The 19,089-nt window shown below is 44.4% G+C and overlaps 2 protein-coding genes across 14 annotated transcripts in view; one reads left to right on the top strand and one right to left on the bottom strand.

The window, feature by feature from the left end:
- baiap2b (BAR/IMD domain containing adaptor protein 2b) overlaps positions 1-8,116 on the top strand; it is a 36,155-nt gene extending 28,039 nt beyond the window's left edge. For 8 of the 13 annotated variants that reach the window (XM_024265022.1, XM_024265024.1, XM_024265026.1 and 5 more), the window contains 2 exons: positions 449-486; positions 7,016-8,116. In XM_024265022.1, the coding sequence (XP_024120790.1) occupies positions 449-486; positions 7,016-7,172 (195 nt within the window). In that variant the 3' untranslated portion in view covers positions 7,173-8,116. Of the gene's footprint in view, positions 1-448; positions 487-999; positions 2,623-6,742; positions 6,787-7,015 lie in introns of those variants that run through there. The other 5 variants (XM_024265031.2, XM_036217281.1, XM_024265023.1 and 2 more) reach the window with 5 other exon arrangements.
- A 41-nt stretch (positions 8,117-8,157) lies between these two features.
- The window catches only part of aatkb (apoptosis-associated tyrosine kinase b), a 30,866-nt gene continuing 19,934 nt past the window's right edge, over positions 8,158-19,089 (bottom strand). Inside the window, exons 5-14 of the mRNA XM_024265021.2 lie at positions 18,763-18,881; positions 18,447-18,534; positions 17,670-17,803; positions 17,354-17,438; positions 17,164-17,285; positions 15,778-15,927; positions 12,396-15,702; positions 11,852-11,978; positions 11,574-11,780; positions 8,158-11,221 (exon numbers count right to left, since the gene is read on the bottom strand). Coding sequence (XP_024120789.1) covers positions 11,193-11,221; positions 11,574-11,780; positions 11,852-11,978; positions 12,396-15,702; positions 15,778-15,927; positions 17,164-17,285; positions 17,354-17,438; positions 17,670-17,803; positions 18,447-18,534; positions 18,763-18,881 — 4,368 coding nt within the window. The 3' untranslated portion in view covers positions 8,158-11,192. The remainder of the gene's footprint in view (positions 11,222-11,573; positions 11,781-11,851; positions 11,979-12,395; positions 15,703-15,777; positions 15,928-17,163; positions 17,286-17,353; positions 17,439-17,669; positions 17,804-18,446; positions 18,535-18,762; positions 18,882-19,089) is intronic.

The following is a 19,089-nucleotide window of genomic DNA, read 5'->3' on the forward strand; positions in this document are numbered from 1 at the left end:
ATGTAGCTGAAATCCAAAACAGCCCCAAAAAATACAAATAGCCTGAATTAGTCAAAGAAGCTAGCATGTAGCTGAAATATTAGCTAAACTCCAAAATAGCCTAAAAAAATAATCGTAAATTCCAAAATAGTCCAAAAAGCTGGCAGAATGCCATTTTTAAAACCTTAAAACTGTAACTTTTTAACATAATTATGAACAATAAAATGGCAGGAATTTTCTTCCAGAATAAATCAACTTAAACCTTAAATAACTTTCAATATTTTACCCTCCACAAAAATATACTCTTTATACAAGTTAGACATAAGCGGAAGATAACATCGGGTCATTAATAATAAAATAAAATGACCCGCCTAGACCTTGACACATGTGGTTAGGTGGTTCTCTGCTGCCCCCTGCTGCCTGTAGGGATCACTGCAGCTGCTCTCTCATCTCTTCTTTTTCCTTCCAGCAGGGGGCAGAAGAGTACGAGCCACGCTTCCCAACAAGGTAAGACTTCTCTTCATGGGAGTTCTAGAACGACCACATTCTTCAGTAGTTATTGGTGTGTTTTGGTGAAGAGATGAGGAAGAGTTTCAGAGTCATCTCAGCAACATTTTTTTGTGTTTTCATTTCTCTGTTTTCATCCGAGTTCATCCTAACGTTTGAGGATTACGCTCCTTTCAAAAATGACCTTCTGATGCATAAAACTCCGCCTCCTGCTTTCAAATATTCAGTAAAAAGTTTCAGAATCAGTTGATCATGTGACCACATTCCAGGTTAGCATGACATGGAGCGTTTTCCCGCCTCACTTGGTTTGTTTTTCATTTTACTGTTTGTCCTTTTATGATTTCATTGCTTCCACGCTCTCCCATCATGCAGCTGACACCACCTTTCCTGCTTCTCACGCTTCACCTGCAGCTGAGGGTCAGACTGGGTGGAGCTTTTGGGGGCGGGGTCATGTTTGTCCCGGTTGTTTGTCCTGCACTCGCCCACCTGCAAGCTTCTCCTGTGTGTCCACAGCTCCACAGAGGGAAAGTTGATCTCCACAGTGTGAGGACAGACTAACACCTTCAGCGTGATAGGACACCCCCCACCCCGCCACCCCCCTGCTTATGGCAATAACATCACCTCCAGCTGATCAGTGCATCCTTCCACCTCCTCCCTCACTGCTGCCCTCTGCTGGTAACCTCTGAAGATTCTGTGAACATTCATCTGAACTAACAGGGCTGGGGGGGGTCTTTCACGCATGTTCACTTCTTCTGGAGGTCAAAGATCTCGCCTGATTCTCTCGAACGTCAACGGGAATCGAGACGTAAAAACACACTGATCCCTTGGAGGATTTTTGGACTGAACGGACCTGTTGATGCTGTGAGGTTCTGATCTCTGAGCGGAGGGGCTGCGACTGTCTCCATGTGAATGTTTACTGTACATATGTGTTCTGCAGAATCTATATGACCGGATCTTTAAGTCACGGATGTTCAGACTGAAGACGTCTGAAACGCCTTCAGACTCGAATGTTCATTAAAAAGAGTGTATCGCTTGTGCACGAAAGACGAAGCTCAGTTCTGCTGAAGGTGCACAAAGGTCAGCACCACCCTCCCCTTCACACCCCACATCACATTCATGGACCCTTCATTCAGCTGTTACTGTCAGCCATCAGCATTCTCCCACAAAAAACTAACTATTCAAACCTAATAGTTGGTGTAAGCCCTCGTACTGAGCATGCTCAGTGGAGAGGAACCTCTGCTATAACAGGAAGGAGATCATCTGTCTCAGATGTTTGAGTCAAAGAACCTTAAGAAGAAAGTTAACCGCAGTCACGTCTCTAAAAACGTCCTCTCTTTAAGCTGCTTCAGTTTCCAAGCTGAAATCCGGCCTTTAGCTCCGCCCCTAGCTCCTCCTCCAGACGCCCCTGTGTGCTTCCAGACCTGCAGCCTATGATGAGCTAAAGGAGCTCAGATGTTGTAGATCTGCTGTAGATCCGAAAAGATGAAATAATGGCAGCTTCAGACTTTCTGCAGCGCTCCCCGCAGCCTCTAGGGGGCGACAGTTTGCTCTTTATAGTTCATGCAGCCTTAAGAGATTTTCTGTGCAGATTTAATTTAAAAACCAGCTTAAAAAAGTATTCTCCTGACTGAAGATGCTGTTTCCGTCTTACTTTGACTGAAACGGCGAGCAGCTTCACCACTTCCTGCTCCGCAGAGACCTTCTTACGTCTGATCAGATGCTTTTACACACTGACAAAGATCACTCCGATTTGGTTCCTGAGTGTTCTTCATTCCACATCTTCCTCTCCCGTCTGCCTGCTGCCTCTCCTCTTCCTCGTCTCCGTCCCTCTGGATCTGACCCTCCTCGTCTCCCTCAGCTTTGCCAACCCGCCCTTTTGTTCTTCCTCTTCTGTCTTAATGGTTTTAGAGACAAAAGTCGAGTGAAAACGGCGGGAAGCTGCCAGTGTTTCTTCTTTCTTCACTAAAACACTCTGAGGTTCGGCATCACCGAAGCCACGCCCACCGTCTGCGGCCGCTGAGCTTTAGCTGGAGGGTTCCGTGTAAAAAGTGAAGGATGTGCATGACGGGTTGATGGATGACCTCAAATGTATGAAGAGTTTTTACATCAAATATCAAATAAATTTATTCAAATGGACATATTCCTGTTTTCTCATTCAAACTGTGGTCGTTTGGACCTCAGCTCATTCCACGGTGGTTTTGATCCACACAGAATGTTCTGAATTCACGCTGTCTTCCTCGCTGCTGCTCCTCTTCCTCATTAACCTGCAGCTCCTCTGGCATGTTGGCGGTCACAGCTTCTGCTGCCCCCCCACACGTTTATGAGCACGCCATAAACGCCATGATGCAACACTTTGACCTCCATCAACTACTTTCAGCTCCACAAAGAGACAAACAGCAGATCAGGATCCAGCCGTTCAGGACGGATGTTCTGACAGGCCTCAAACAAATCCTGAAGGCCCTGAGAGTCTGCAGCAATAATGAATCCAAACACATTTAAAAAAGAAATATTCCTCTGTACAACAGTGTTTTTTATTAAACGAAAGAAAATAATTTCATTTAAAAAAAGTTTTACTCTGAAAATAAATTCCTGTACTTCTAAAAAGTTTTTCTTTGAAAATATAATTTTAATGAACAAATAGTTAATCTTTGTAATTTATTATGTGTCCGAGACCCACCATTGCAGCTAAAAAATAGACTTGGCAAATAATAAAATAAACTACAGATAAATAAATGATGTGGTAAATAAAATAAAAAGCCACAATGGAAGATGGTTTTTGCAGATGCACTGGACCAGAAGTGGAACAGTTTACCCGTCAGATGTTTCCGCTCTGATGAGTTCTTGTTTTTTTTATTTGCAGTTTTTTTTTTTTTTTTTGCTGCAATGGCGGCCAATTTATACTCCTTTATACGAAAATCTAAATCTGAACAAATCCATTCAATACCACCACACTCACAAAAACTCAGACGAATTTAAAAACAGGAAATGAGATTAAAATAATTTGATCTGATTTAATTTTTGTTTCCAGTTCAAGGTGAAAAAACATTAGTTTGAAATGCCACCACCAGGGGGCACCATCCACCTGTTCACAGTCTGGGTCCATTCAGAGTCTGGAGAATCACTAAGAACTTTGCTGATGATCTGCAGAATGGACATTAAAGTACTTAGAGGGTTTGAAGGAGGAGAGGAGGAAGGAGAGCTTGAAGAACAGAGGAGAAGAAGGGTGAGGAGATCCAGGATTTTCTTAGAAGAAGTGGGGGGGGGGGGGTTAACTGACATATAATGAAGGAAAAAGAGGAGCAGAGAAGATGATGGAGAAGTTTGGTGTTGAGGGCCAGAATGATAGATGCAGCACTTTGCTAAAGAGAATAATGTCCCATCCACTTACTAAACCCGCAAAATGTTCTGTTGCAGTCTGGGGTTGCTGGAGCCTATCCCAACTACTAAGGGTGAAGCCGGGTTCATCCTGAACAGATCTCCAGTCCATCATTGGACCACACACAACCACATAAATTCACCTCAAAGTCTAAGACGAACCGCAAACATAAAACCAAGAACACCAGATCCCATAAATACACAACCAACAAGCCACACAGAGACTCACAAATGTGTCGCCTCAGAGACAAACCAAGAAGAAAAACTGAGCTTTTACTACATCTGTGCAAACGATGAGAAAAACCAACAAAAAAAATGGACTGGAGGTTCACAAGAATATACAAAAACCATGAAAAACACACTGAGAAGGTGATGAACGATCGTGTGACCGTCCTGACTGAACACGTCACAGGTTAAAACAATAGATAATCCTATAACTACTTTGGTTATTCAGGATTAAACTGAATGTTATTTGTATTTGTATCATTCTATGAATGGAACCATGAAAACCTTTAGGCCTTAAATTATGTGAGATTTCACAATTTGATTAAAAGATGATGAAATTCATAAAGTAACCTTTCTCTTCGTAAAGTTTGATCTGATAGATTTAGAGTGAAGATTCAATTTATTCTCACGTTTTCATACAAATCTCATTTTTTGATAAGATAATTTTTTTTAAGAATAAAGAAATGTGCCCTAAAAATGTCATTTCTACAACAAACTTTTAAATGAGGTTCATCCTGACAGGTAATGATGACCGCGTGGTCACGGCTCGGTTCGGTTTGAACCAGCAGAACTCACAGGATCAGCCCCGACTATAAAGGTTCTAGAGCCCAGATGATTCAGATCTGCATCCGGCTGAACATCCTGACAGATTTGATTCCTTCCAGTTGGACATTAACCTTCAGTTCATGAAGAAAAAAAAACCATAAAAAACCTTTATAGGTTCGACGGTCACAGCAGTGCCGGAAAAAGACGACAGAAAAACTCAGAAGTTCTAACATGATTAAAAGACCGTTCAATTATTGTTTATATTTTTGGTCACATTCACATACTGACTCCAGCCTTTAACCACCAGGATCAACGTGGCGTTCAGTGTTCATCACATGGGCGTGCAGAGCGGGAATCGAACCTGAAATGTTCCAATCAGAGGTAGACCACTCTACCTCTACAACCCAGTGATGGAGACTCCTCCATATCTATTTTCATCAAACTCTTTGAGTTAATGTTTCATATGAACCATCAAGCTAACACAAACCTTCTGTGAACATCACCGATTTGTCTTAGTTTTGTTTCTACGATTCATTCTCCGGGTTTTCCCGCTCAAACGTCTCTGTCACGTTCTGGTGTCTGATTGACAGCGACGTGTTTGCGCATGCGTACTGACGTGTGTTTAAAAAGCGCGGTACCTAGCTAACTCCTCAAAGAAAAAAGCGGTCTCAGTGGAGCAAAAGATCCTCCAAAGGATGGATCAATATCAACACTAACGTCGGTACCAGTATTTTAATCGTTTTCTGCTTTTTGGAGTTTCACCTGAACCGATCTACAGAACTTAGTAGCCGTTTTGGCTAGCTTTAGCTTAGGAGGAGACATCTTTGTGTCCAAAAACAACCTAAAACTCTTTCCTCGGCCTGACCTGAACTCGTCACGGAAACTTCCAGAACCACAACGAAGCTCAAACCTCCGCAAATTCACACTTTAAATGACGAAAAAAGTTAAGAAAAACAGATGTTACTCACGGGGTTAGCTTCCGGTCTCTTTGTTCCCACAGAGGTCACGTGACCAGAACACGCAAATCTCTTTATATTAAAAAGAATAACTTTCCTACAGTACATAACACACGTACCTTACTTTTCTTTGATATATATTTTTTAAAAAATTAAATCATGCTTAATCAAAACTCACTTAAAATGTAAACTACTGATAAAAACAGACTAGTACGGAAGCCTATAGTAGTCAAAAAATTGTGTTTTTCAAGATAACGGAGTTTTGTTTGTCTGTTTTTAGAAATATTTTACTGTGTTTTTAAATATTTCCCCTGTATTTTTAAAATAGTTGTATTAACTATAAATGCAAAATAAAATACTAATAATTAACAAAAATAGAATGATCAAATCATAAATTAGAAACTGACTGAGAGTCCCAACACTTCCCTGTCCAGAATAATAGTTGATTTTTGTCTGCATAAAAAAATGAATTAGAACTGGAGTTATTAGTCAAATAGGCTCCGCCTCCTGCGAGTGAAGCTCAATGACGAACCGTCAGCAGACAAAACATCCCAGAGAATCAGTTTGGTTTGATCTACAACTCACCACAAATGAACGAAACTACACCACAGAGACTCATTGCTACTAATACAGATTCTACACAATTCATCCCAACAGCATTTCCCATTCTGACATTAGACAATAATTATCAGAGAATTCCGTTTGTAGACACTTCCACGTTCCTTTGCCCCCCAGTTTGATTGTAGTTTTTACACTTAGAATTCTAAAAGAAATACATCAAGAAAACTAAAACATTTATTTAAAAAACAATTTTAAACATAGTGAAAAAATTCAATAAAACCAAAAAATATTATCTTAAAAATCAACCATAAAAAATTGTGAAAACTAAACAAAAACCTTGATAAACAACTTTATTGATATTTATATGAATAAAACTTCTTTTTACATTTATCATAACACGCTTCCATAAATTTGAATTAGGAACTGAAGGTTAGACTTGATCTTTTTCTTTTTTTAAATACATTTATTAAGGATCTTATTCCCAAATATAACCAGAACCTCCATCCTCCTGATCTTTGTTCTCCTTCGTCTCCTCTGAGTTCTCCTCCTCGGTGTGTTTGCTCCTGATTGTTGAGGACTGTTTCTGTTTCCAGCTCCAGGAACGGTCGCGGCCGTTTCTGAGTGACCTAAAGCTGTCGTAAGTGAAACTTGGATCGTCTCCACTCCTCATCCTCCATCACAGCTTCAGACCGTGTGACTGTTTCAGTGGCTGTGGGGTTCTGAGCAGAACCTTTGGGTCCTTTTCATCACAGCTTGTTGGTGTTTCATGGCGTGTGACTGCAGATCTGACTGTGGCTTCATGCATCGTTCGTTCCAGCATGCTTCATCAGATCTTCTTCCCCTCATCCTCCTCTTCCTCTCTGCAGAAACCCCCCCAGCGAGCCGGCAGTGGAGGCTCCGGCCAGGCCGCCGCTCTCCGATGACGAAGAGGAAGAAGAGGAGGTCCAGCCGTCAGACGACGCTCACTATGACTTCTTGGAGAAGACGTCCACAACCACAGAGGAGCCGTTCTCCAGCTTCTAGAGTCTGAAGGTTTCAGCCTGAATAAATCTGAATTTAATCAAACTCAATGTGATCCAAACTGAAATGACAGCAGAAGAAACGTTCACTTCCAGAGCCGGTTATTTCTTTATCATCACATTACAGACGCCTCACGCAGACTGGACTGTAGTTTTGGCTTTAAGAAAAAAGGTCATCTGCAGTCGCTCCATTTTAATAATCTACACTTTTAGAAAGGTTTTCATGTTTGTTTCCTGCAAGTTTAAATGAAATTAACTGTTGGATGGAGACAAACGAGATGATTTTTCCATCGTTTCTGTGCTGAAGACCAGTTTTCTTTTTAATTTAATAGATTTTTTAAAAATCACATCAGGTTTATAACATATTTACCTGTAAATAATGACATTTAAAATGTATTCACTGTAGAAATAAGAGACACGATTCATTTATGTGATTACTACTTTGACATTTGAAAACGTGTTAAATCTGATTCAGAAAAAGAGTTCAGCCTTTTTACTTAAAACTTCTGATTCTTTACATCCAAACTAAAAGGAAAACTTCAGATTTAGGAAGTTTCAGAAGACGATTAGCAGCGTTTATACAAGTTTTACCATAAAAAAGAAACAAATCTTAAATCGATATTACTATTAATAATGACAGACGTGTTTTAATGGGGATGTCTTCTCTGATTGGTCGATGATGAATTGAAGGTAAAAGGACATTTTCACTTCATTTTAAAGAGTTTTAGATAAAAATGTTTGACTTTCTTCCATCAAATGTTTTCATGATTGAAATACGAGAATCAGAAGATTCAGTTCCTGTTCTGAACCGTTTCCATCGAGTTCCAGAAAATGTTAGGTTTCTGTGAAATTAGCAGAGAAAAGCTGAATCTGTAGAATAAAGATTTGTGCTGAAACTGAATCAGAACTTTGTGATTTGATGTCAGAATAAATCTGATCTTCATCTGACTCAATGTGTCGTCTCTGAACCTTCAGTCAAACATCCGTTCTGTCGTGTAAACCAGTTTATTCATATTTGATAGAAGATACAGAAATCATCAATGTGAACGGGTCAGTGTGTTGGGAGGGGGGCACATATTCCTCACAGAACCCCGATCCTTCTCCTGAACAGTTTTTCCTTTCCAAGTCTAAAGCAGCTGTCGCTCCTCCTCCTCCTCCTCCTCCTCCTCCTCCTCCTCTTCTTCAGGGGATCAACATCGTCCTGAAACACAACGTCTCTTTGGCAACAAAAACACCAGATCCTTTCCTCTCAGGTTCCCAAGTACTCTGGAAAAGTACTTTAGTCGAGATACAAAAATATTACGGACAGCCATCGAGATGTTTCTATGCTAAACAGAGACAGAATACTGGAGTTCCTGGAGGCAAACAAACACTTGGACGATACATGTTGATTTAAAAGTTTGCTTTAAGCTCCAGAAATCAAACGGACTTCCTCATATTGAAGCTGAAAAGCTTTGAATCACATCCAGACGTCTCTAACGGAGAAACTATCAAACCTACAGAGATGTTTGGGTCATTTCAGAATCGGAGTTAACTTTTACTTCCAGTTAGAAATCCTAAAACGTTTGCTAAACCGAAAACTGAGCATCCTGTGTTTGTTTTAGAGTGTTGGGGCCACCATAAATAAAAAAAATATATTAGAATAAAAGTCATAAAATAACAAGACAATAAAAGTCACTATTCTACAAGAATAAATGTGTAAATTTATGATTTAAAAGTTCACAGTTTTCAAGGAAAAAGGGATTCTTTTTAGAAAATAAAATAGTAATTTGATTTAAATATTGCTGTGCATTTAGAAAACAGTCAATATTCTCGAGCAGTGTGACGACTTTCTCTGAATTGTTGCAACATAAATGAATCAGGAAACAAACGCTTGGTTTACTTTGTTGAAGCATTTTCAAAGCAAAACTTTTTCCTTGTAAAAATTTGACTTTTTGAAACATAAATTTACAACTTGATTTTCTTAAATTGCAGATTTTTTCCCCGTAAATGTATAACTTAACTTTTCAACTGTTTTTCCCTTTAATTTTGTAAAATGTAAACTTTCTCAGAATTATACAACTTTATATTCATAAAATTACTACTTTACCTCATAATATACAACTTTTACTGAAAAGTAAATTTGAAATGTTCTCATAATTGTACGACTTTATATATATTCTCTTTTTTTTAAATATAATTTTACAACTTTAATATAATAAATTTTTACACTTTCCCATAATGTAACGATTTTATTCTCTTAAAATTTTGACTTTTTTACCCTAATAATTTTACTTATTTATTCTTGTAAATTCAGACGTTTTTATTTTAAATTTAAAAATGTATTCAATCAAATTTCATGTTTTAGTTTATGATTCTACAACTTTACTTTAGGAAAGTTTTGACTTTATGTCTCTATTTTTATTAACTTGATTTTTTTCTCTTCATAATTTCACATTTTTGTTATTTTATTTCTTAATGGTGGTCCTGATACTCCGTCATATTTAAGAGCAAACTACCAGAAAAATATTGATCAGGTCTATCAAGCTTTATTTAAAAATATATTGCATTATCTTTCATTCTTCTACAGTACCACTTTAAATAATAAAAAATATTTTGATCCATAAACTAAACTTTTTTGGCTTTACAGTATTTCCTCTTCATATTTTTTCATGTTAGCATGCTAGCATTAGCATGTTGAAATTCAATCCCCACATCTGTTAGCATGCAAATGCTAAAGGAGATTAGCAACAATCCAGTCGGATACTAAACGTAGCATGCTAATGCTAAACCCAAAGCTAACTTTAGCATGGCAGAGTGACCGCATGTTGGTGTCTGAACAGCCGTGATTCCTCATGTTAGGAGGGGCAGAAACGACGCGCTTTGGTCTCCTCCGAGTCATGAGGTCACTTTGACAGATCAAAGTCACTGACTACATCAAATGGGTTAGCTTTCAGAGTGAACTCTAAATCTGGAATGACCCCTAAACTTACCACAGTTTTAGAGTTTTCACTGTTCAGATTAGTTTTGGCTTATTAAATAAAAGAAAGAACATTAACAACAAAACCTTTTCTGATTCCAGTTCAGTGACAGAAACAAACAGCAGAACTTGGTGACTTTGAGAAAAAAGTTTGAAGATTTTTAAACCACCATGTTAAGGCTCCGCCCCTCTCTGCTGCGCTTCAGCCTTCGCTTCTTTCCACGTTTGTCTCAGACGAGTCACCAAGTCTTTACCTCCAGACTAGAACCTGAAGTGTATCTGCAGATGTTTTTTCTTTTGTTCCATCGCTTGTCCTGCAGGTTTTGGCGACACAAACCGACAAATTCTGATCAAACTAAAGTATCTGCGCCTGTAGCCGTGAACTTGTTGCAGAAGACCTTTGCATCAATGTGATGAAGTACCGTTAAACAGTCAGGAGATCCTCTCTGGTCGGTTTGCAGTTCTTCTACAAGGCAGAACATGTGACATCTGTAAAGACTGATCTGAAGAGTTTTTTCCCATCATGCACTGCTTTCTCAGAAGATTAAAGTCTGAAATAACAAAGCAATATTCCTGATGCAACAAAGCAAAACCTCATGAGTTATTGAGCAGTCGGGGTGATCAGCGGTGAAGACGCCCGCTAACAGTCTCTGTGTTTCCGCCTCGGTCAGTGAATTTACCTCTTATGAACTATTTATATGTCAAACCTCTAGAATTTATTACATTATACAAGTAAAATGTTTCCTTAAGGTAAAAAGTCTGTTTCTGTACAGTTTTTAAAGCACTGATCTTCTGTTGACAAACATTTTGATCTCCGTGATCAGATCCCATCCCTCTGCAGGAAACAGTAGGGGGCGGTAAACATCTTTCACTTCCTGTTTGATCCAAAGAATAAGAGTCTCTTCTGGTTTCGTATATGTGTTAATAAATACTGGTCCTCTGTGGATTTAATATTTTAGTTCACTGTCGGCTGTAAGACGGAGCTTTCAGAGGCACTGGCTTGTTTCTGGTGTTCTAACAGAACCGGGTCGTCCTGCAGTAAAGCTGAAGCTCCTCACTTCCTGTTTACTCTTTGTCTCCATCCTCACTGCTTCCTACAAAACAAAGCAGAAAAAATATGTTTTCATTCTTCTCAAAAATATAACTCTGATGATTCACGTAGAAACATAAATTCATGTTATCATATACACAGATGACACTCTGATGTACACTAACTAATCTGCAAAGATCAAACATGAATGCACTGATCAGAGAAAAGGAACCAGGTCTGTCATCGCTGTCTAAAGAAAAGGACAAGACACACAGCCGGACTGAGGCTGAAGCTGAAGACAGACTAAATGAAACTGAAGTCAGGCTCTGATTGAAGCTGAAGCTAAACTCTGATTGGAACTGAAGCCAGATTCCGACTGAAACTGAAGCAGGACTCTGGCTGAAGCTGAGACCAACCTCCAGCTGACTCCATGTCCGAGTCAGAGATGTGGGTGATAGAGAAGCGGGACACACTGGACGGAGACACAGTGAAGCGAGACAACTGCGCGGCCGGTTTCGGGTCTGGGGTTTTGGTGACGGACCGCGATGGGGGGGAGTCAGCGACGGCGGAGGATGTCGGCAGAGGGTGGAGTGTAAAATCATCATCCCACTCAAAGCCTGCACCTGAGAGAAAATCGTGAGAAACTGCCACATTTTCAGAAAGCTTGAAGCTGAAAATGTGAAATGGTACTCACTCTCCTCGGAGATGTTTCCGTCGGAGTCATCGGAGGCGTTCAGCTTCTCCTGGGATTGGCCTCCAGAACTCGGATCCTCCGTCGCTGAAGTGAGGATGTGCTCGGCCAGCTCTTTGGTCGGACTCTCCTGGTGGTTAGAGAGGTTCAGTTTCATCAGTGAAAGCATCAGAAAAACAGATGCTAACAGACAGAAACTCCTCTAACTGTTCAGTCACTATCAATTTAAGAATAAAGTCAGAAGAACATCTAAAAGCCGTCTGTAAACCATCTGTGTGCAGCATCATTTACACCACAAGAAAACAGAAAAAGATGGTCTTATGCGCCCTTCTGTTCGCTCATCTGATGCAAACGTTGCAGTTTCTGTCATCTTCTATTCGCCTCTTTCTTCTCTAAATATCTTTATCTTTCCTGTTTTCTTTTACTCCCTATTTTCTTTGTTCTTTTCCCACAACAGAACCATAACTCAACAGCTCTGTACCTGATGCCAAATACACTTTGTACCAACTATGTTTCTGATGTAGCTAAAGACCTCTTTTCTTCTCACCTGGTCAAACAGGTAAACAGTAACGTTGTCAAAGAAGGTCACAGTTTTCTTCTGCCGCTCCAGCTCCTCCTCCAGGTTCTCCGCCGTCAGCGGCGTCGGCCTCCTGAGGAGGCTGCGCAGTTGGTGGGCCTCGCTGCAGTCGCTCACTATGATGGGGACCTGATGGCACTCGTCCTCGCTGTCCTCCCCCCCACTCTGCTCCTGCACGCTGTATGTTCGTAGCTCCTCGTCCGACTCGTCGCTGTCGTCCGTGTCTTCCTCGTCAAGGTCAGCTGGAGGCGTTCTCTCCATTGCAGGTGGAGTGGACGGCGGCGTGGTGGATGAGCAGAGGAAGCGCCTGGCGTGTGCCGTGTGCTGCAAGGCCACCTCGTCTTTGGGCGGGACGTGGGGGTGTTCACCAGTCGTCCCCGGCGGCCTGTTGTGACTCGATTTCACAGGCGTCTCCTCAGGTCTGTCCTCTTTTTTCTCTGAAGCTTTAGGCTCCTCCTCCTTTCTGTCATCAGCTTCAACGCCAGAAGAACAGTCTCCATTCAGGGCGCCGATGGCCTCCTCCATGGCTCCAACAACCTCTGCTGCCCAGTCTCCCATGGATGAAGTCACTTCATGGGGCATCCATTCATCCAGCAACCCCTCAGCTGAGGAGTCAGAGAGTCCCTGGGCAGACCCCTCCTCTTCCTGCTGGTGGTTTTCCTCTAACGGTTGCTCCGGGGTCTCTGGAGAACAGGATTCTGTTTGGAACTTCAGGTCTTTGCTGCCAGCATCGTCTGTTGGTTCTTCCTCCGCCTCTTTCTCGGTGTCTTCCTCTTCTTTGCTTTGCCTTTCATTCTCGTAGTCGGAAAAGTAGGCGGAGTCTCGGTATGGAGTCTTATCACTGAGTGGTAAAAGAGACCCTGAGGTCTTTAAATCTTCATCATTGTTGGATACAGCTTCTTCGTCTTCCTCCAGACTTGCCTCGAGGGCCGGCAATCCTTGAGACGAGGGCCGTTGTTCATGGGACTCTTTGGGGACAAACTCGGGACTCTCGTTGTTCTCGGTGTCGTAGCCACTGTCCATGGCTTTAGGTGAGCTGGAGGGACGTGAGGATGCGGGGCTGAGGCCGTCACAAGACCCAGCAGCAGAGGGCAGGTCCATGGACTCCATCGAATCTGGAGTTCCTACCTGCTTCTGCAGGGACTTGAAGGCAGGAGAAGAGTTCAGCTCTGAGCCCTCGTCGATAAAGATACCTGAAGTGACGTCGGTGATGTCATCCGTGTTGTCGTCCTCTTCATCGCTGCAGTCCAGGATGTCAGCGAGGCTCACAGTAGAGCCACGGCGCTCCACGCCGCTGTCCGCACTGGGACTGGTCTCTGACGGAGGATCCATGAGGGCCACCATCACGTGCATGTTGTCTGCAGGAGGCGGAGCAGCTTTGGTCATGGTCAGGGCCACCTCCTCTAGTCTAGGCTCTGGTGGTTTCTGCATGAGGTTTTCTTTGATCGCTCCGTCCCTCTTGTCTTTGAGCTGTGTTTTATCAGCTGACAGATCAGCATATCGCTCTTCGCAGTCCTCCGGCTTCTTCGGGGTCGGTTTGGACACAATAGGACCTCCAGGAGCTGGTGACAGATTGATCAGCTCTTCACTGTTGGGGATGTCAGTGGCTTTATCGGTAAGGTAGCTGCTGTGACTGTAGCTGGGACAAAAGCTGTTGTTCCTCACCAACAAGCCAGTGAGAGGGTCAACAAACTGAGGGTGGCAGCAGTCTCTGGACTCTGGCTGCGTGTCCACTTCATGGCACAGGTAGATGTAGGCGTTGCAGCTGTCAGATGGCACCATGGGGTTGGTCAGACTGAGGCAGGCACTGTTATCTTTCGCCTGGTGCGGCTCAAGGTAGTCAATGGGTTTTGGCAGCGAGTGGAAGACCAGGTTGTGGTCCTCCGGCCAGGAGTCTTCGATGTCCGTACTTGGCATGGTGTAGTGGAAGTCGGCGTAGGCGTCCTGTCTGCAGCTGTGACTGGCTCGTCTGTGGTGGCCCACGCTGGTGTGGCGATGCTTTGACGGCCAAGTGTTACAGCTGTGTCTCTCGATGAAGATGTCGTCCTCGTCCTCCTCCGAGTCGCTCTCCCTGTGTCCGATGAAGAGCGCCCCCTGGGTCTCCATGTTGATGCTGACAGAGTGGCTGTTGTGCCTGGTGTGGCTGGGCATGGTCTTCCTCAGAGAACCCATCATGTCGTAGTAGCCCCCCGTCACGCTCTTTCCCAGGACGGAGGTCTGACTCGTGTCTAGGTACGAGTCTCTGTAAGTCCGCCGGCGTGAGCCGTTCACAGGTGAGGACTCCATCTCACCCAGAGCCTGACGGAGACTTCTGGACCCCCAGCTTTCCTGATGGTGCTCACTTCCAAGCAGATAGTGGTCTACTCCTAAAGGCGGGGAGGGCTCGTAGTAGTAACCCCCATCTTGGTCTTTGTAGGAGACGTAGTGACTGGACACCCAGGGCTGCAGGGGGCTGCTGTCGGACACTTGTCCTAAAAGTGGCTCCATAGTCAAGGAGATGGCTGGACTTGAGTCGTTAGAGTCATACAGGTCCGTTTTGTGGACCTCTGCAGACCAGTAGGGACCCATGGTTTCCGCCTGCAGGGGGCAGGTCATGCACTCACCTGACTCAGCACTGCCAGTCAGGAAGCTCCCGCCGCTGCCTGGATAGTCCGGACTGTAGGAACACATGGTGTATTCTGGATCGATGTTGCAGTCCACCGGCTCCTCGATGCGGATGTAATATTCACTGCTGACAGACGGGCTGTGGGCACTGAGGACCGGGAGCACGCTGGGAGCATGCAGATGTTTGGCTTGATAGTAAGAAGGAGAAATCCCATGGTTAAGGCTCTCCAAAGGACAGCCACCAACAATGCCGCCTGGGGGGTAAAAGGCATCCTGACAATGGCGGCTGGCCACGTTCAAAGAACTGGAGGAGTCAGAGGCTCGGTACGGCTGCTCTGCTCGCGCTTGTTCCCACTTGTACTCAAAGTTCAGGCCTTGGCTGGTCTCCGTGACTGTCAGGACGTCGTCTCCTGACTCAGAGTGGTACCCGTCACCCGACACAAACTGCTCCAGCAGAGGAAAGGAGGAGGAGTTGGATGCAGAGTGCTCTCGGCTCATTGCAGACATGTTTCTGTTGCAACCAGCGTTGGGGCGCATGGAGTTCCAGCGCCTCTCAAAGTCTTCCTCAGCCTCGCTAGCTCCTTTGGCACACAGGTAGCTGAGCAGCAAGTGGACTTCCTCTGCATTCGGTCTCTGATCCGGCTGAAGCCAGCAGAACTGCATCACCTCATACCTGAGGAGCCAAAGGTCGAGACATTCACCAAGGTGTAGATTTATTGTATTACAGACCGGAAAGCATGTGACTCACCAGCGCTCGGCTAGCGGTACTTTGAGCATCGGTTTGGGTAGACGCAGCTGCTGGTCCCTCACAACGTAGGTCAACACCTGTCTGTCTGAGTAGTGCCTGTAGGGCTGGTTCCCCAGCTCAAACATCTCCCAGATGGTCACTCCAAGAGACCTAAAACGCCAGATCAAAAATGGACTGGTAAGCTTGAATCATCAGAGGTGCAAACATTTGACTCAACAGTGGCCTCTAGCATTTTCAACTGGTACTGCAGAACATGTTCTGCTCCTATTTGGATGCTAGTTTACACTGTTCAGGCCCAGAGAGACCAACGGTGGATGAGATTACTCCTCCACTGGATTTTTTTTTGCTTTCAAACAGGTTTACCCAACAGATTCTCACTACCGCGTTGTCATATTTTGACGTTCTATTAAGGATCCTCCCCTTCACTTTTGACGTTTTGTGTATCCCCAACTATTCGTTGGCTGTTCCCATTAAATCCTGGGTCCCCAACCTCTGGGCCGCAAACCGAAACCAGTCCAGTACCAGGACGCAGAGCGCACTGGTACCCTAACCCAGTACCGGCTCTTGTCCAGGCCTGGTTTTGTGCCCAGTACGGATTTGGGTCCAGTACCGGTTCGGGTCCTGTACCGCGTCTTGTACCACATCTAGAACCGCATCTGGTGTTGGGTTAGAGTACCGGTACTAGGTCTAACCTGGTACCCAGTACTAGTAACCTAACCTTTATCCAGTACCGGTACTCTAACCCGGTGAGCAGCTACCTGTGGGGGAAGTTATGTTTGTGCAGATGCAGGAGTCCCGCTGGGATGTTGGACTCCATCCGCTGCATGATCCAACTCTGAGTACCGGGTTAGACCCACTAGTACTCAGTACTTGTACCCCAACCCTAACCCAGTACTGGTTCGTGTCCGGGCCTGGTTCACGCCTGGTACTGATTTGGGTCCAGTACTGCTTCTGGTACCACATATGGTGCCAGGTTAGGGTTCGGATCTTGTACCAGTGTGGATCCGGTACTGCGTCTGTTAGCGCATCTGGTACCGCGTCCAGTGCCACTTCTGGTGCTGGGTAAGAGTACCGATACTGGGTTTGGGTATTGGTCGCGTTCCGAGGACCAGTCCATATCCAGTACTGCATCCGGTCCCGAGGGTTGCGGAACCTTGATTTTACAAACAGTCAGCACGTCAAAAAAGGACGAGTTGGAGATGAGAATGTGTTGGTTTAAGTCTGTCTGAAGAAATGTTCGCTCGCATTAGATTAAAGTTAACCAAACTGAAGATGGAGAAAAATAACCATTTGTGAGTATTTTTACACAGAAAAGAGCTTCAAACCTAAAATCAAAGGTTTCCTTCATCATAATCTACACAGACGGTGAGAGAGTGACCCGGTTACCAGATGTTGCTCTGCTGGTTCTGATCCGCCACCAGCAGGTTTCCATGAACCTCATCCAGCAGTTCTGGAGCGATCCATCGCAGCGGAACGAACACCTGGTCCGACGTCACGAAGTAATCGTCCTGAGGAAACATTTCTGGTTAAACGTGAACATAGATCTGAATGTTCTAGAGAAGCTCATCAGGTCTACCTTGTACTTGCTGTGTGCCAGACCATAATCTCCAATCTTCACAGAGACGTCAGCGGTCAGCAGGCAGTTCCGGAGAGCCAGGTCGCTGATGATGCAGAACAGTTACCATCACGGTTTGCAGGAGATAATTATGGGATGTAGATGTAAACATAGACTCGTTTCTTTGGTAGGCGTGGCCACCGCCTGCAACAAAATCACTGATGCTGGAGTCTGAGAGCCGCACTCGGGCAGCACCAGGATATTGTTCCAGGAAGTGGCCGTGGCGTTCCCGGGCTCCAGCGGGGATGGTGGCGTGCGAGCGGAGGCGAGCGGCTACCTGAGGGTGAAGTTGTGTTTGTGCAGATGCAGGAGTCCCGCCGCGATGTCGCACGCCATCCGCTGCAGGATCAGCGGCTCCGGGGCCATGCTCTCATTGGCCCTGCAGCTCCGGAGGTAACCCTTCACGTCGCCCTGGAAACCAGAGGACAGGAGTGAAAACGCTGCCACCACCAGAGGGCAGCGTTTGCCAGGACTTCATAAAAATCTATTTCCAGTGAGACTTGATGAAAGAACAGCAGATCTGATCTGTGGGGATCAGTTTGCAGATAAACGGGGAAATCCGACCATCTGAGAGGGTCAGCCTGCTCACATCTGCGCCTCACGTCTTTGTTTGATCGGGATTATTGTGCAGGAAGTCTGTCGTCGTGGTTCAGCTGCTTCTCCCTCATCTTTCTGGACGAACTGAATCCTGAACCTGAAAACTCTTCCAGCTCCACAGAAGAAGCTCAGACTGGATTCTGTAGAACCCGTCGTCTCTTCCAGCTAAACCTCCAGTTTTCTCTGTTCTTAAATAAGATGCTAGAAGTCTAAATATTTTCCATTTTTAGGTTTTTGAGCTGGTCTCTGCAGGACCAGACTCCTGTGAGGACCAGATCTGGGATTTCCTGCGGAAATAACTGCAGAGTCAGCAGGTTTCTGATCCGACTTCAAACAAAACCTGAAGCTCCAAATGTTTCGGTCTCACGATCCTTCTGAAACAGACGCGTGAGCCTCATCACTCTGTGATGGAGACAGAGCCGAGGTTCTGTGGAGGTCCGATGTGTCTGAAACTCACCAGCGGGCAGAACTCCATCACCAGCAGGTACGGCGTCACCTCGGTGCACTGGGCCAAACACTGCAGCAGCGCCGGGTGCTGGAGGGCGCTGTGGAGCAGACGACGGGGTTTCACACAAAACATAAAAAAAACGGGAGTCCGAAATCTAAACCGTCTATGAAATAATGCTCAAATAAAACCTCACAGGTCAAGTTTAGGGAATGTTTATGTTTTATTTTAGGATTTTCAAAACCAAAAATTCTTTAAATTTTTTTTCCTTGAGCTCTAAAATCAGAATCTGTGAGGTTTGCAGTCTGATTAAAGTCAGGAACAGTACCGGTAAGGCTGAGCTTCATCCAGGAAATGCATCTGGTCGTGAACGCTGGCGCTGGCCTTCAGCTCCTTCACCACCACCTGAGTGATGCTCGGGCCGGACGACACCTCCCCCAGCAGAACCTGAAGAACAGATATGAGGAGGAAGGTCAAGACAAGAAGAACAGAACAACACGGAAGAACACTAAAGAACACATCAAACATAGAAGAACACAGAAGAACTGAGGCAGAAAGAAGAGAACTAGAACATAGAAGAACACAGAAGAACAGTGAAGAACACAGAATAACACGGAAGAACTAAGAAACAAAGAAGAAAAGAATGCAGAGGAAC

The sequence above is a fragment of the Oryzias melastigma genome, linkage group LG19, assembly GCF_002922805.2.
Source record: "Oryzias melastigma strain HK-1 linkage group LG19, ASM292280v2, whole genome shotgun sequence".
In the NCBI taxonomy this organism is placed as follows: domain Eukaryota; kingdom Metazoa; phylum Chordata; class Actinopteri; order Beloniformes; family Adrianichthyidae; genus Oryzias; species Oryzias melastigma.